Source organism: Anabas testudineus, chromosome 24 (assembly GCF_900324465.2).
Source record: "Anabas testudineus chromosome 24, fAnaTes1.2, whole genome shotgun sequence".
NCBI classification, from domain to species: domain Eukaryota; kingdom Metazoa; phylum Chordata; class Actinopteri; order Anabantiformes; family Anabantidae; genus Anabas; species Anabas testudineus.
Window position 1 is genome coordinate 12331362 of NC_046632.1, and position 15975 is coordinate 12347336.

Consider the following 15975-nt stretch of genomic DNA (forward strand, 5'->3'; position numbering starts at 1 on the left):
TTTTTATTTAAGACAGAGCTGTCATTTAATCCAATTACAGCTAGGTTGTATGTGTCTCGCTTTGTTGCCATTCTTTTCATTGCAAGTGTGAGAGCAACAAATAAAATGACAGAGAAATGTGTGATGCCCCTCTTAGCAAGTTGATTCTTGCTTTGCATGTTATAATTTAACGAGTAGTCAGATTTTTGTAGTTCATTTTTTATGTTGTATCTGTACAGCTGCAATCCTGTTGCTAACACCAGCAGTGTGAGTAAGAGCATTAGCTGTGTGTAACCACCTCCTCTCGTTCCCCCTTGAGAAGAATTAATAACTAATTATGTGAGGGCACTCGTCCAGATGGTCCTATCAGATGGGCCCACTGTCTGAACCTCACCTATAACAAGCACCTCTGACCCTGATGGCCACATCACCCCTGGCAACATGGATTCTGAGGCCCAAGCCGCTGGGAGGATCGAATCAGGGGGTACATGAGGGTTTGGGGCGCACATAAAGAAACAGCGAGGGGAGTACGAGTTGGGCGTGTCTGATCAGTATTGGATGGGTGCCTTTAAAGCACCATGAATACAAGACTCCCTGCCGGGGCCCTGATCTCCACGGTCATGATTCCGTTATTACACGCCATGTTCCTGTGATGGGCAGATGGCTCAGAGCACGGGCACATGCATTCACATGCATTCAACACACGCCAGGCCAGTCGCATCAATGGACACAACCTGATACTCCTCTTTCTTGTCTCATTAGGAGGCTATAGAAACATAAGAACATAATAGGGAGGAATTAAGTGCCCGTGTGGATGTCAAAGGGGGACGTGGCAGAAGATTGGGATGGGGACTAACAAGCGCATGGTGCGCTCACTCAGCTTTGTGCGGTGATTAGTGCTTTCGACGGGGCTGACGGGTAAAAGACAAGCCCTCTGGGACAAAGCAGCTTTTAAACGAACACTTAAACAGCCAGGGTACTGACAGCAGTGAGAAACAGGCGTCCTGGTTGACAGGAAAACCTGCGGTGTGCATGTCATGTAAAGGAAGACAAGGATTTAGCATATAGATAACTTATACAAGTCTGATGTCACACATAATTTCCAATGTCAGTAATATGGTGCTTTGATAAATATTAATGACATTTACATCAAAATGTAAGCAATTTGAGAATCAATCTGAACACAAAATAAAGAAATAGATATAATTACAAATATATTTTGTGAAAAAAGAAAACAAATAAATAAATATATAAATAAGAACAGTGAACTAATAGACTTCTGCCATGTTTTACTTCATACTTTAAAGGAACACATTTACTACTGACGTTCACAGCGTTTTCATTTCATTATGTCCTCCAAAAGCTCTTTTACAATTTGTCACATGAAAGCCCCCTAAACGCTTGAGCAAACAGGAACTTTACCAAAGCTCCGTTGTGCAAGTCTGCGGGCCCAGATGATATCTCTGCCTTGTATTTGAGCAGGAGACACGGGACAAAGCAACTAAGAACAAACCAAACAGAGAAACCTTAAACAGGATTTAAGGTGTTTAACCACAACTTATTCATTCTTTCACTTTCTCATTTGTTTTCAGGATAAAAAAAAAAAAAAAAAGCAGATGAAGAAGTGGGACCAGTGTGAGGCAGCTGATTTCATGTATATCACACCATTTATATTTATATATATTGTTGTAGCTTGAGCTCTGAAACACATGGTAAATCAAGGAAATTATGAATGGCAGTGAAGAGACTGGTGGCTATCACTCACTCAATTATAGTAAATGGCCTGACACGTGTTGATAAACACAGATAATTACTTGTGAAAAGGTTCATCATTATCATTACATCATTACTTTCTGGCATTCTGGTGCTAAGTGTCTAACAAGATTAGCCTGCCAGTCACGTTTCCCCTCTCAGTGTAGCAGACAATGGACAACTTTACCAGCTGGCTGCTTTTTGATGTAGGTCCTTCAAGAACTCTCAAATTTTGCATTGACAAGAAAAAAGAAACCAACATTGTCACCGTACAATGAACCATTTTTCCCCCCAAAATTGATTTTTGAACAACTACTTTATGGGTTGAGAAAACCGCCTGTGTTTTTACTGCAGAACATCTGGCGATGTTTGTACTTTTTACAATATTCAACACAAATAAAACACAAAACAGTGTTTTAAATGTACTATTTACCCGGTCACTAATTCAATTTGTTTTGACAATATGACAAAAGCACAAAAAAGAAATTAGATAACTCAGGTTGTCTACAGTGTTTTTCACAGCCATCATCATTTTCACAGTTTCCACATATGCTGTTGCGCTGAACCCAGCATCAGAATGGAGCCCTGTCACTACGTTACAGCACGAATCCGATGATGGCCTCTTCTGAGCGAGCTATCACGCACCATCTGGTAGCACTATTCTTCAGCTGTTTGAAGAATCGAGAAAATCAACCCATCATCTACCCCCGCACTGCCCCTCTGCACTCATGCACAGAAACACACAATCATACTATGTGTACATGTGACATGCACCTGCACGCATACATGCACGTGCATAATTTCATCTGCACACACACTTCATTTCAGACGCACGCTTTCTCTTTAGACAGCAAGAGTGTGATGTCATTACAGCTCTCTAAGGCCTCCTATTAGCCAGTGCTCTGTAATCACTCTGGTGATATATTAGTACAATGTATTGATTACCCCATAATCCAATCACTCGCCTGTTATTGATCTTTTATAGAGCGCCCCCAAGACAATAAAGCTGTAGCCACAGACTGTGGGTCAATAGGCACACAGGGAGAGGAGTCTCCTTGCAGCTAATTGGCTTATGAAATAATACAAACATTTTGCTTTCTCTACACCCACAGAAATCAATGCGGGGCTTAGCTGGTGCATTCAAATCAATTGTGTTAAACCCCGTTTTGCACTTTTTTTTTCTGTAGCACAATTTAACTGTCCCTCATGTGTTACTCAACTCAGTCTAGTTAAATCTTTTTTACTTAGCTCCAATTCTCTGTCTTGCTAACTTGTGCTCTCATCTGTTTCCTCTCATTCCTTCCCTTTTTTTAAGATCTATCTTGCCACTCTATCTTTCTTCCACTTGGTCTTCTCAGCTCTTATTCCTCTGCTCCCGCTCTGTCCAGCCCTTGACTGATTTTGGGTTGCCAGATAAGTTTCTACTTACAGGGAGACCACATCTGACACCCAGCTGTGTGGGTCTTGGGCTGAAAGAGCAGCTGCTGGTCATAAATCACCCGAGCTGGAGGAGCTCTGGCACTCCTTCTGTCAGCCGTGAAACAAAGACATAGAGGTAGCAGGGGGTCAGAGGTAGTCAACCTGGGTAACAACAGGAGACTCAGCAGCACCTCTGTAACACTGCACTGAATACTCCACTATTATAAAACTGTACTGTAAGACTGATTGAAATCACAGAGTGATATATGCATCCAGGGTGCCAGAGGATGTAAATGCAAAGTCAAGAAGTATGCTGTAATATGGTATGCAAGCAATTATGGTTGAAGAGGCGATGCAGCATGTGAGCTGTGAGGTCAGAGGACAGACAACCCCTTGCCGAGTTACTGTAGCTGCAGAATGCAAATAAATTCTGTCAACAGAAAGGGAAGGTCTTGTTGCAAGATGTGCTTTGAACCCTTTGATATGTATTAAAAACTTTAAATTAGCACTTTTACTGCAAATTAATGAAAAACAAACTCTAATTAATTCCAAAAAAGGCACATTCATGTGACTTTAATGTAGAATTTAGATTGGAAATAAATAAAAATAATAATAATTAAAGGAAAATAAGACACATCCACCTCCAGTATATATATAGGTATCATTTCTATATAATTTAGAATTTGTATGTTTTATTTTTTTATTTCAAAATATAAATATAAATATATAAATTTTATTAGCTTTTTTATCTATTTGTGAAACAAATGAAAGTGGATATTTTTATAGGCGCATAGAAATAATTGTTGTTTTGATCAACATAACATGCGATACATCCTGTTATGTTTGCTCATGCATGATGTTTTTTTATTACTATTCAGACTGGTCTTAGCACAAGCAAAAATTGCCTCTATGTGCAGTACACGACTAGTTTTTGTCACATAATGTTCCTCAAATCTGCTTTAGACATTACTAAAAAATCTTAATGTCTACAGTATCAGCTCAAAAACAGTTTGATTTTATGAATATTATTAAAATTAATTTAAAATTAACTGCATTGGTATTTAGTGGAATTATGTCCCTCAAATTATTTAACCTGTAGTCATCTTTTTACAAATGGTAATCCAGCATCTTAACTGTGCGGCCTGCTAGAAAGCCATGAGCAACGGCACCTGAAATGTTGTTAATAACAAACTGTATTTCCCCCAGTTCTTTTATTTCTTTTTTTCCTAACATGTGCACAAAGGCAATGCATATTGTATACATTTCTTTGCATGCAAGCAAATCTGGTGTCTGACGCAATCCCTGCACACTACACAACAAAGTGTTGCAATTCAAGACATTCTGTTCCTAGAGTGTTTACATTTTGGCTCACATGAGGCTGCATACTTTTACAGAGATTTGGATAATGAATTGGGTGTTATTTTACAAGACACTAAATCTCTCGTGAGAAAAAGAAAAGAAAATAAGAAAATATACAAGTATTAAAGCAGAGAAGTAGCAGGGGCCCGACAGCAAATGAGGAGGTAAGGAGACGTAGGGGGTTATACAGTAGTGACGCTTTGAGAATTATTCTTATCAGTACCTAACCAAAATCATGTCCGCATAGCAGCACACACACTCCTATCACAAAATATGACATAAGCTGTAAACAACACTAACAAAGCATAAAGGTTTCCAGATTTTTTCAATGCAGATATTTCCATGTAGTTAGCCAGTGCTGACTGTGTTGTGGCTTCCACCCGTGCGCTCTTAGTTTTCTTTTTTAATTCATCTGTCTGGACAGAAACACAATTGCCAGAAAGGAAATAGCTGGATGCAGGATGTCAGTGGAGGAGAAAGGGCAAAGAGAAAAGAGAGCAGATTATAAAAGGGTATAAGAAGGGGAAAAGGATGACAAAAGAGAAAAAGGGAGAAGAGGACTTCTTTGCCCTTTAGTGTGCAGCGAGGGGCGATCGATAGCGGTGTAATGAGCCTGGTATTAGCTGGGGTGCAGAGGGACTGGAGCAGGGCAGAGGGAGGGTGGAGGGGGAAGGGGAGGCCCAGGATCTGATTCCCAACAGCAAACAACACCATTGCTGCAGACATCAGAACCAACACCTGAGAACACCTATTAAAGCCAGATTACCCTCTGCTCATGTAATGACAAATCCACCCTCATACAAACTCCTCACACACACGTGCATCCTCCCACACATTTTTATTCAACCTAGTGGCTGGTTTAGTAGTCGTCTGAGAGTTGTTCTATCTCTGCCAAGTTGCTACTAGAGCCAACACATCACCCAAAAAGAGTTAGCGGAGAAAAGCCAAGCCTAATCCTGACTAAGAAAAGGACCACACTCAACATCACCTCTCCTTTTGTGATACAGATTACCCAACAATGGCTTCTGCCACTCTCTTAAATCCACTACACACTGGCAATTTGTATTAGAAAGATGGAGACACAGGGATTGTCTTTGGTTGGTTGAAAGAGAGAGCGAGAGGAGGAGGAGGAGGAGGAGGAGGAGGACCAGCGGGGAGAAGTGCTGGATAACCATCAGGTACACTTAAAGCCAATCTGTTGCCTCGTCAATAGGCTCATTCTGCTGGAGTGGCATGTGCAGGGCACCAAGCTCTGTTAGCCACCAGACCAGCCAACCAGGCAGGCACAAGCCAGGGGGACGCAGAGAGAGAGGGTCACGCCTGTGTCTGTTCAATGGTGGGATCAAAGGGGGGATATAAGGATGGGCCCCTCTCTTTGTGCTCATGTGTCTCCCAAAACAAACACATCCTAAGGTCCAGTGGAAGCTACACGGAGGAGACTCGGCCGCAGGAACAGATGGTGCAGAGGACTGCCACTGGGAGACACCTGCACTGTGCAAAAGGAAGGAAGTGTTGTTTTCAACACATCCACGACTGCTTTTTGGAAGACAAGCAGCTAACTCATTTCAATACAAACACACCAACACATATATATATCATATACTGCAGAGTGATGGCATGAAACCATTGCTGCCTGTCTCATCATGGTTCGAGCACACCCATTCATCAAAAAACGCTTCTGTTTTTGACAGAGCCTATGGTTCATATTTTACTATCTGTCAACAAATGTCATGAAAAAGTGCTAAAGCATAAATTAATTTTGTTTGGAATCTGTGCCACGTTGTATATATTTTCAGTAATTGCACAAATGATGATAGTTCTGTTACAAATGCTCACATTTCCCCTGTTTGACTATCATTTGTTAAAAATAAACACATGCCAGTGTCAGGCCTAAACACTGCCCTGCTGTTCCTATGAATTCTCACTAGATCACCAAATATGTGCAAATCTGCTGCAGAAAATGTGACAAAACTTCCAGCGAATGCACTCGTTATTCTTGTTTGAGCAACGCGTACTAAAAACTACTGTGTCCAGCTGTTTCGGTAAATGACTTAACTTTTCCTCATGATATTATACATGTGTGACAAGATTTATGTCTTGAGTAGAAAGAAATGGACTCTGGACTGAGGACAATAGACAAGTTGGGAAAGGCTGATAAAAGCATGTTTGGTTTTGGTTTCATTCTTTAAAATAATCAGCTTCAGGATTTAAAGGGCCTAAAAAAACAAAGTTTCTCATCACATCAGATTAGATTAATCTTTGATTTGTGATTTCTGGGAAAAGTACGGTAAAAAGACTAAAAATATTCTATTCACTTCCACCATACAGTGACAGAAGCAGAAATCTCAGACAGATATCGTCAAATCTGGCCAAATAAACACCATTTTTCGATCTTTAAACATATTACTTTCACCCTCTGTGTCTTACCCACCGCACTCGTACTCAAACACAAAGTGTTCAAATCGACTAGGTAGATAGAATCGCTGCTAATTAGATATTTTTGTTTAGAGGAAAACAATCAAAATTGTTCATTTTGTATTATTAACATTATTTCCTCATGCTGTGAAGAGTCACAGTCTCATTCCCTGGCAGTGAGTAGAGAGATTTTCACAAACCCAACAGAAGCAGGGCTTCCAGTAGATAAAACCCATGCTATGGTAATCACATGCTAATCACAGTTAACACCAGCACAGGGTCCTATACTCTAGATTAATGCATCCGTCGCATATTCACGTTTCCATTAGCATAAATCAGGTTCACCCTGCCTTTGTAATTAGTGTTTTCATGTGAATGATAATAAGATATGGTGATTAGGTCAGGGCACTAGAATGGAAATGACTTGTCAGCTAAGTCGGCCTCAAACAGTTCCGCACATGTTGGACTATCAATATCTGCTTCCTCAAGAAACAATTAATGATGCTGAAAGATAATGGAAGTTTGATGGTAAGGATGTGGAAAGAAAAAGTAGACTATTAATCAAATTTCTGCAAGACACTTGATGTTTTATCTGAGCTCTTAGTGCAGAGATACGCTTCAGTCGAAGACATGTAGAGAGTGAGGTCTTCATAGGATAGGAAGTCCTAATGTGTCTTGTTGGTTTCTATCAGTGCATAACATCGACCTACACAGCAATGATTAATATATGAAAACATTAATAAAGTTGTACAGAGTCACTGTTTTGGGGGCTTTATAAGGTTTAGGAGCTATTCACAGCAAGACTGAGACTGTTAATTTGACCTTATTTTAGACAGTTGAAAGCGAGCACACATTAACCTAAAAACATTTCTAAATATGTTTCTCAGATTATAGCCGAGGCTGTTTTATGCACACTCACAGACCTCAGACTTGCTTAATCATTTTTTCAATGCAACATCAGAAAAAGTTTTTTCAATGTCAACACAGTCGTTAGCTTTACTGCTAGACCTGTCCTTTGACTTTAGTGTCTAATGCCTTGCATTAAAGATCAAATGGGTTCAGGCTGCATCCCTGTGGACAGTTTTCCAGACTGCAGGACTACATGTGTTTGCTTTGCTTGGAAAATAGTGGGAACTGTGGTCTGCTATTCTTCTGCTAATTGAAATGCATGAAAACTGAGCATGCAGATTGTTCATAGCATGTGCCACCACTGTTTTTAAGCTACAAGGTGTAAAAACCTTTTTGCTCGACCTGCAGTCAACATAAGGCCACAATATGTGTGTTTAAATGCAGGTGCTGCAAACACCTGTGTGCTCAGATGAAATAGACAATACAAGCAGGACACACAGTCACAGACAAGTGATTGTCCAGAGGTGGGGTTCACTCCTTGTGAGGTTTTTTCCTCCCTTGGGACAGTGCTTCCACTCATGACATCCCTGACACGGAGCATTCCTCCCAGACTGGTGACCCCACATGACGGACGGCATCCTCCATGCCTATAACCAACTGAAGAGACCCACTGGAGTCCCAAGAGACTCGAAGGCAGAGGTTGTGATCAGGAATGTGAAAAAAAATAAAGCAGGAACAAAAAGGCAAAAAAGGATCATTAGCAGAGGTCGAGAGTGAATTATAACAAAATCTTTTTATATCAGTGTTGTTGTACATTGTGCATTTCAGGCATTATTTAACTTTACACTCTTGTTGCCATGGTAATTTCCCAGTCCTGAACTGTGATTCAAATCGCCCAACTCCCACTTCCAAAACTTCATGGGTATTGTAACCTGTGTTTAACCCTTCAGTCATCACAGCTACCTCACAGTAAAATATGAAACCCAACAGTCATGGCAAGACGTTTGGTTTCCACGTCCTTTTAATTGTTGGGGTTCAAACTGAGGACAGAGGTGATGGGTTGGCTCATTTTTAGCTTTTTCGGGAAAGTTTCTTTTTAATCAGCTCACAACACAGCTGATCATTTCTTCTACACGTGCAGTCTACACACCAAAACGCGTGCAGCGACTACTGGACCGTATGCCCCATCGCCCCTCCACTCACATTTATGTGAGGAGTGGACACTATGGCTCTTGTCAAGGCAAAGGAATAGCTGAATGAGAGATTCTCAAACAGGGGCAGTAATTTTCAGTGTGTTTCTAAGTTATTCCAGCTCCCCGCAGCTCAGCAGTGGCTGACCCCTCTCCCCTTCTGTCTGCTAAGAGGCCTACAGGGAGGAATCAGCCCAAATTACCTTTATTGATCCAGAGAGACAGGTGAATACCAAGCAGGTCTCGATTCCCCTCACTCTTATCTCTCATCCAGTGTTTTCATCACTCCATCCCCCTCCTTGTCTGCGAGAAGAGGGAATATAAAAAAATAAACAGGGAGCTTTTATGTGAGAGGGACTATTCTCACCACCACCACACATTACTGTATCAGCTACTGCAGTGATTTACTGTTTGCATTCAGGCTGCTGTCATTAAACCAGCCATCTCGTTGCTCATCTTTCACTGAGTGAACAGGAACGGCGAGTGGCTGTTTTTCTGCCTCCAATCCACCGTTGTCCTTTCGCCCCAGCATACAAATCACTGTGGCTGTGGAAAAGATACTCCATTAGGTCCAACTCTGAGTTAAATCAATGCGTGACTTATCAAATGAAATAGGGGCTTATGAGGTAATCACCTGGCAAACGTTGCTGAAATTGTAATTATCTCCACTGCACACATCGCAGAGAAAGGAGACCAAACTAACTATTTAAGTGGAGGGTGAGATAACAAGGTGTAGAAAAGCACAACAGCTATATCTCTTAGACAGCGGTGTGAGCCAGCATGTTTATATGCTGAGAGACATGAGAGCAACTGTGGTTTATCTTGCTCAACAGAGAAATACGCATTAAGGCGGACAGATTTATGCTTCTAGTGCTCTGTCACATTACTGCAAGACTGCTGCTTCGCATGTCTGTCCTGCTGCTCCTTAATCACACCTGAGTGGCTTTTGTACAAGACATCCTAAGGAGAAATGTATGAAAGTGTTACTTATGGGTCCACAAGCTATATTTTAAACAATTATATCATAATAAAATTTGTTTAAAAGTAATCTGCTGTGTAAATACACTATAAAATATAACCTGTTGCTTCAACTTAACTATGAGTAAGAGAGAAACAATCATAATTCATATAAGCAGGTGTTAAAGACGTCTACATTTCAAGCTGTTCACCTGAACTACTGAAAAGTATAGTGTCTGGAGAGTTTGAACTAAATGATGCATGTTGGTTTTGTGTCTTCAAAAACTTTATCTGACAAGTTGAGTGAACTTAATGTAACTAAGGTCAAAACAACTCATGTTTAATTAAGTACTGTAGTGTAATAAAAATTTTAATTAAATTTTAGCTTGAATTACTTATGTAAGGTTTATTGCACAAAATGCAATGTGACTGTATTGTGATCTTTTAAAATATAAATAGACATATGTACATATAAATATCTAAATGTATGTACACATGAATGTTTTAATTAAATACATGTAAAAGAAAATCCATAATAAGTTTTAAGTTTCATTATTTCACTTTTATTATACTTCATTTGGACCCTAGAGACATTGCAGTGTATAATTAGAGTCCACTGTGATTCAGTTAAGATCTGTCATCAGCCTTTTCTGTAGCAAAAAAGTCAGAATAAAACCATACATTTTATGGAATAGTTTCTTTTCTGTATTTAAGGTTTTTGAAGTAGCAAACAGAAGATTCTGAATATCTCTGGCTTCACTCTTTACTCAACTATATATTATATTTCTGTGCAGTGCAACACAGCCCCCAGGTGGGAGTTCTGCAAAGTTGCACCACAGGTACTGAAGCTAGACAAACATTCACTTTTGGCTGTCTTGCACCATCTGTTGGTCAAATGGAGCCACTGTACTTATAACTAAAGAAATTATAATGGTGACCATTTATTTGATTACATTTACTTACTTAGATAATTCTTACTTAACAGTCAAAGAAAACACTGACATAGACTGAAGATAGTTTATTTAATACATGTGTTGTAGAGCGGCTCGTCTCAGCTGGCAGGAAAATACTTTTATTCACATGGGAAAGTTTGGTTTGGCCAGAGAAGTACAAATATATGTTAGGTTGATATGTGTTAAATACTACAAAGGCTAAAATGTTTAAACAAAATGTAAACTGATTTAAGTAACTTACCACATGTGCTTTCTCTTGAGGGTGTTCAGGCTAAAAGAGTCCCCCTTGCAACTAAGCGCCATTTTAAAGGTTCCAGCCTTAACCAACTGTTGATTAGGGGAGCTTGCATTTCTTTTTGCTTATAGTTTTGTTTAAATCAACTCTAACTATTAAATGGTGAAAATTGAGAGTTTTAATTGTTATTATATATTGTTGTTGTTGTTTTGCTTGTGTGTTTAGATTGTTTGTTATGTTTTTGCTGTATGTGGGTAGGAATAAACACCTGGTTGGTTTTCACCTCATCTCTGCCTCAAGCTTCCTGTTCATTCCAGCTCCTAACAACCATCCTAACTAACACGTACAGCAGCAAACATCCACACCAAAGACACAGTATACTGCATATGGCCTGTTCTTGTCCTGTTTTTTTCCACTCAACACAAAGCAGCACGTCCTGTCTTCATGCACTATTGGGACACAATTTGGTGCATTAGCTGAAACGCAGTGACCCCATTTGGCTTTAAAAGCACAACAGTCCAGTGAAACCAGCCAAAAATAATTTATCCACTACCGGTATTATTCTGAATTGGTGCAACCTTGAGAACAAGCCCTCCGTTTCCCAGTGACAAGCAGAGGTGTGACTGTGGGAAGCCAGTCGATGAGGTTCAGTCTCAGCTCGGCTGAGTCACACTTCGTCACCTCTTTCGGTGTGTGTGATCACACCACAAGCTCAGACTAAGTTCACAGGGCCATGCCATCAGCCACCCTCTCTGAACTCTCTGAACTTTTTTTTTTTTTTTTCATAAACTACAATAAAATCACATAAAGAAGCATCTTCAGTGACAAAATTAACGGATAAGAATGAATACTCAATTTTGAGAATCACCCAAATTATGAGATCTGTTAAGACAAATGCTTAGAAGACAACATCAGTGTTTAGGATGCAATTATGAAGCAGATTTTATATAAATATGAGAAAGAACCTAACAAATTCAGTATCTATATTTTTATATTGAAACTTAGACTTAAACTTAGAGGCTGTAAGACTGTTAAGGTCAGGAGAAGGTGGCATACATGCAACCAGAGGTCAGCTAAACACTGTCCATCGTTAGGTGTGTATTCCTCACACCACAGTTCACACCAGCTCCTGGGAAAAGGCGGCATGTGCCTGCAAATCTGAAACTGTACAAAGTTCACTGTGTTGTGCAGGTAATGACCAAAGGGTCCAAATGTGAAGCTATAACTCAGTAGAATGTCATAATATCCTCCAGTATTTTTAAAAACATGTTTTTTTTTTATTTACTAAAAGATTAAAATGATTCAAACATCTAATTGATCATCTGCATTCAAACCCACACTTAAAAACCAAAAGTCAGCAAACAGGGTCAGTCCTGCAAGAATATGTCCTTTTTTTCTACTAATGTACTAAGGCCATTGTATGATTTAAACTAATAATCTTTATGTGAAATCTTGCAACACCATCTAATTTAAAGCCCTTTCACACGTTATGTTGATAGAAATGAACCGAGAAATTAGTGTTGGGTTGCTTGACCTAAACTTGCAGTGGAGTAAAGGTTAAAGGTTCATCAGACTGGGCATCAAGACTTGGTTTTATATTTAACTCTTGAGGTGAGCAACTTTCACACCTAAGTAATTGACACTCCTGCAGCTCTGACACCCAACCCTGGGAACATCCAGGCAAGGGTTAGAGAGGTTATCAGGGCTTCATCACTGATATCAAGTCTGCATACGGGGAGGCATTACATTTTATTTTGATGCTCAGAAGATCCCCTTACATCTCTGCTCTGGATGGAATTCAGTACAGCCACTTACGTCGTTGCTTCAAACCTGTGCAGATGTGATGCTGGCGACATTTGTTCTTTATTTTGCTGAGGCATTTGCATTAGCACGATTATGATAGATGCAGTGTGATGGAAATTCAGTTTGATAGTTTGTTAAAATAGTCTTAATTAGATATTTGTATTTGTCCAGTTGAGGTCACTAGTTCAGTGGCAGACAGTGTGCTGGGCCTGGTGCCAAGGCCACTGTGCAACCCATCAAGAAGGTGTGTAAACCTTGCACCCTGCAAAACACCTAAAAGAGGTCCCAAGGGTTCCCACAGAAGGGCTCAAAAGGTCGGCACCAGGCTACGTTGAAGAGTTTGATTCATTAAGTCAGAAATACAAATTACAGATATTTAAACTATTTTCAAAGAGCATTGGCTGAATATTAGATTTTAAGGCTGTATACAGTTTTAGCAAGTGCACACTAACCTACAACTATGTATGATTCCTATGCAGTTGATGTAGACTTTAACATAAGGGCATCATATCTGCAAAAAACTCACTTTGATCCTGCAGCTAAGTGTAAAACAGCTTCACTTATACCTGCCAATAACTTTATATTTACATTTCAAACTGGTTCATTGCAGGAAATCACACCAGCTGCCAGGAGTTGTGTTTGTTTGTTAATTTTGCCTAATGAGACTCTACAACAGGATCCTGCCATTAACTAGTGGATAAACACCAGTTACCACCACGACACTGAAACCACCAGGCTCTGTTAATGTGGAGTCTGACCGGTGAACAGCAGCACCGATGTTTCCTGGATATCATACAGTGATGCTGACATGTGCAGTCTCTAGTACCACATATATGTGTTCTTGAAGGTGCACATAAACTAACAATAACGCACCTTCGTGTATAAACAGGAATCTTTTTCTTGCACTGTTTCCTTAGAGTTGTGTTCCAAAGGTTTTCAGTTTCATTATCTTCAGTCCAGATCCTGACACCTTCCACGTGTCAGGCAGTTTGCGCACTTCAGGCCACACTGCGCAGGAAACGTTTACAACCTCGCACTTATCCATGGGAAAGCCGCTGTTCCGACACAAGCAGACGGATGTGTCAGCTTAGCAAAGCTTAGACCCCTCTAGTAAATAAGCAAAGTCCAGAAACTTAAAGACATTTCCTCATAATATGTCTGTTATGTTTGCAAGTAATATTTGTGAGTACAACTGCATTAGAGTTTATGCAACTGAGAGGCCAGGAAAACAAAGCAGATCAAAATAAGTCTTATTTGTTCTCTTTTCATTTTAAAATAATATATTAAATCAAGAGTATTTACTTTGCCTCAAAAAACTTCCTTTCCTGCAGGTTAGTGAACACAGTCAGCACTTGGAGATACATTCATCGTTTATTGTAATGACTGGTTCGGTTGGGACAGTTTAGGATTGTAGACACATCGCTGAATGTAATAAAGCACAGAAACAATCCCCAGACAACCACATTCATTTCATGTATTTATTGTTCGATAAAATACAAAAGAGGTAGATTCGTTAGAAGAATAACTTAAGCATACATTCTGGTTTGGTATTACGTATGAAAAGGTATATTTACATGTATTTACATGAATAAATTAAAAGAAATATATTATGGCATATTGAATTAAGGTGTTTTCTGAGGTTTCTAAGGATGATATTCAGTTCAGCTCCTTTTCCACCTCCACTTCTTCATCATCGCTGTCTTCGTCGCTGCTGGAGTCTTCATAAGGGCAAATGGTCGCTTGGACCGGGTAGTTGCGCAGGAGCATTTCTGCCTCCCGGTACAAATAATCGAAGCATCTCGATTTCGGCCAATACAACCTTTAAAAAGAGAAAGGAATTAATTAGATATACATCTAAAGAAATTATTATTAATTAATTTTCTATGTGAGAAACTTTACTTACCTCACTGGGTGAATGACATTGTGGTGCTTGGCATCAGAAAGGTCTCCATGCATGGAGGGAGCCTGAAATAGAAACAAGACGAATCTGTCAGACTTTTTTTTATCCATTAAACACTGCTCGTTTCACCTTAAAGACGCTGTCAAATTAACTACACTCACATTAAGTGCGCCAGTTGTGTTCTCTTTTCCAGTCCATGGTCTCCAAAAGTTGGCTTGCTGGGTAGCATTGCCTCCAGTAAAAACACAAGTTAATCCACTGTCGGTGCTGTAAGTCTCCATGGCTGCTTGTAATGGTCAGTCCTGTGTAAAGTCCTCGATGGATGTGCTGCTGAAAGCAGGAACTCCCTATTTATCAGGGCCCTGGGCGCCTGTGCCAAATTGCGCTTTGACGCGTTCCCAAGTGTTTCCATGCGCCACGGTGTTTAGGTGCGAAGTCACACTTCAGCAAACTCCAACCATATGGTCACGTTAATTCTTAATTTTGAATGCAGATTACAAACAATTTCTCGTAAGGGACTGACCTGTTTTGAAATGTATTCATTTATTTGAAGCTATTACTGTAAATTTGGTTAAATAGCGGGTACCAGGTAATTCCGCGTACTTGCTTTATTGATCCACTATGCAGAAGTCTTGGTAAGAGCTTGAGCCTGTGTACATATATCATTTAGTCTCTAACATTTACCAGTTAAAATGCTTTTAATGAGGTTTCAAATCGAGTGATTAAAGTTTAAAATTGAAAACACGTTGAACTTTTCAACCCTTCTACATTTAATATCTTTCAGTATCTTCTGTAGCCATTTGGGTGTGAGGTGTGAATAAACACGTGCCCTACTGTCATTGCCCGCTGAGTGAGATGATGGAAGAGGCTCGTGAGCGTGGAGGGGGTGTTGACACGCGTCAGTCTGTTAAGCATACAACAGCAGGAGGGGGGCTAACAGCAACACCTCAGCAGATGCAGGGCATGAATGCATCCCAGTCCCATAAGAAAAACCTAATAAGACTGAATTAAAGAACTTCTATAGAAGCTTCATATGTCTGTTTTTATTATCTGTTTACTGTGTGTGATGACTTTCCCTCCGGTGCATCAGTAGGGGGCAGTGTGGGGCTACATGCTGGTATGAAATGATAATTGGAACCCTGTAGTACAGTATTTGACACACAG

At 40.0% G+C, this 15975-nt stretch overlaps 1 protein-coding gene and 1 long non-coding RNA gene across 2 annotated transcripts; both read right to left on the minus strand.

Moving 5' to 3' along the window:
• Positions 1-9109: 9109 nt before the first annotated feature.
• On the minus strand, positions 9110-11138 carry LOC113149839. The gene is made up of 3 exons (XR_003297595.1): positions 11115-11138; positions 9372-9509; positions 9110-9266 (listed from the first exon to the last, which is right to left on the minus strand). It is a non-coding gene; the product is annotated as an uncharacterized LOC113149839 (long non-coding RNA).
• A 3429-nt stretch (positions 11139-14567) lies between these two features.
• Positions 14568-15223, minus strand: ripply2 (ripply transcriptional repressor 2). Its single transcript, XM_026341837.1, has 4 exons — positions 15156-15223; positions 14973-15102; positions 14815-14876; positions 14568-14730 (listed from the first exon to the last, which is right to left on the minus strand). Exons 1-4 carry the CDS (start codon positions 15221-15223, stop codon positions 14568-14570), a joined length of 423 nt encoding a protein of 140 aa, XP_026197622.1.
• Between the last annotated feature and the right edge of the window lie 752 nt (positions 15224-15975).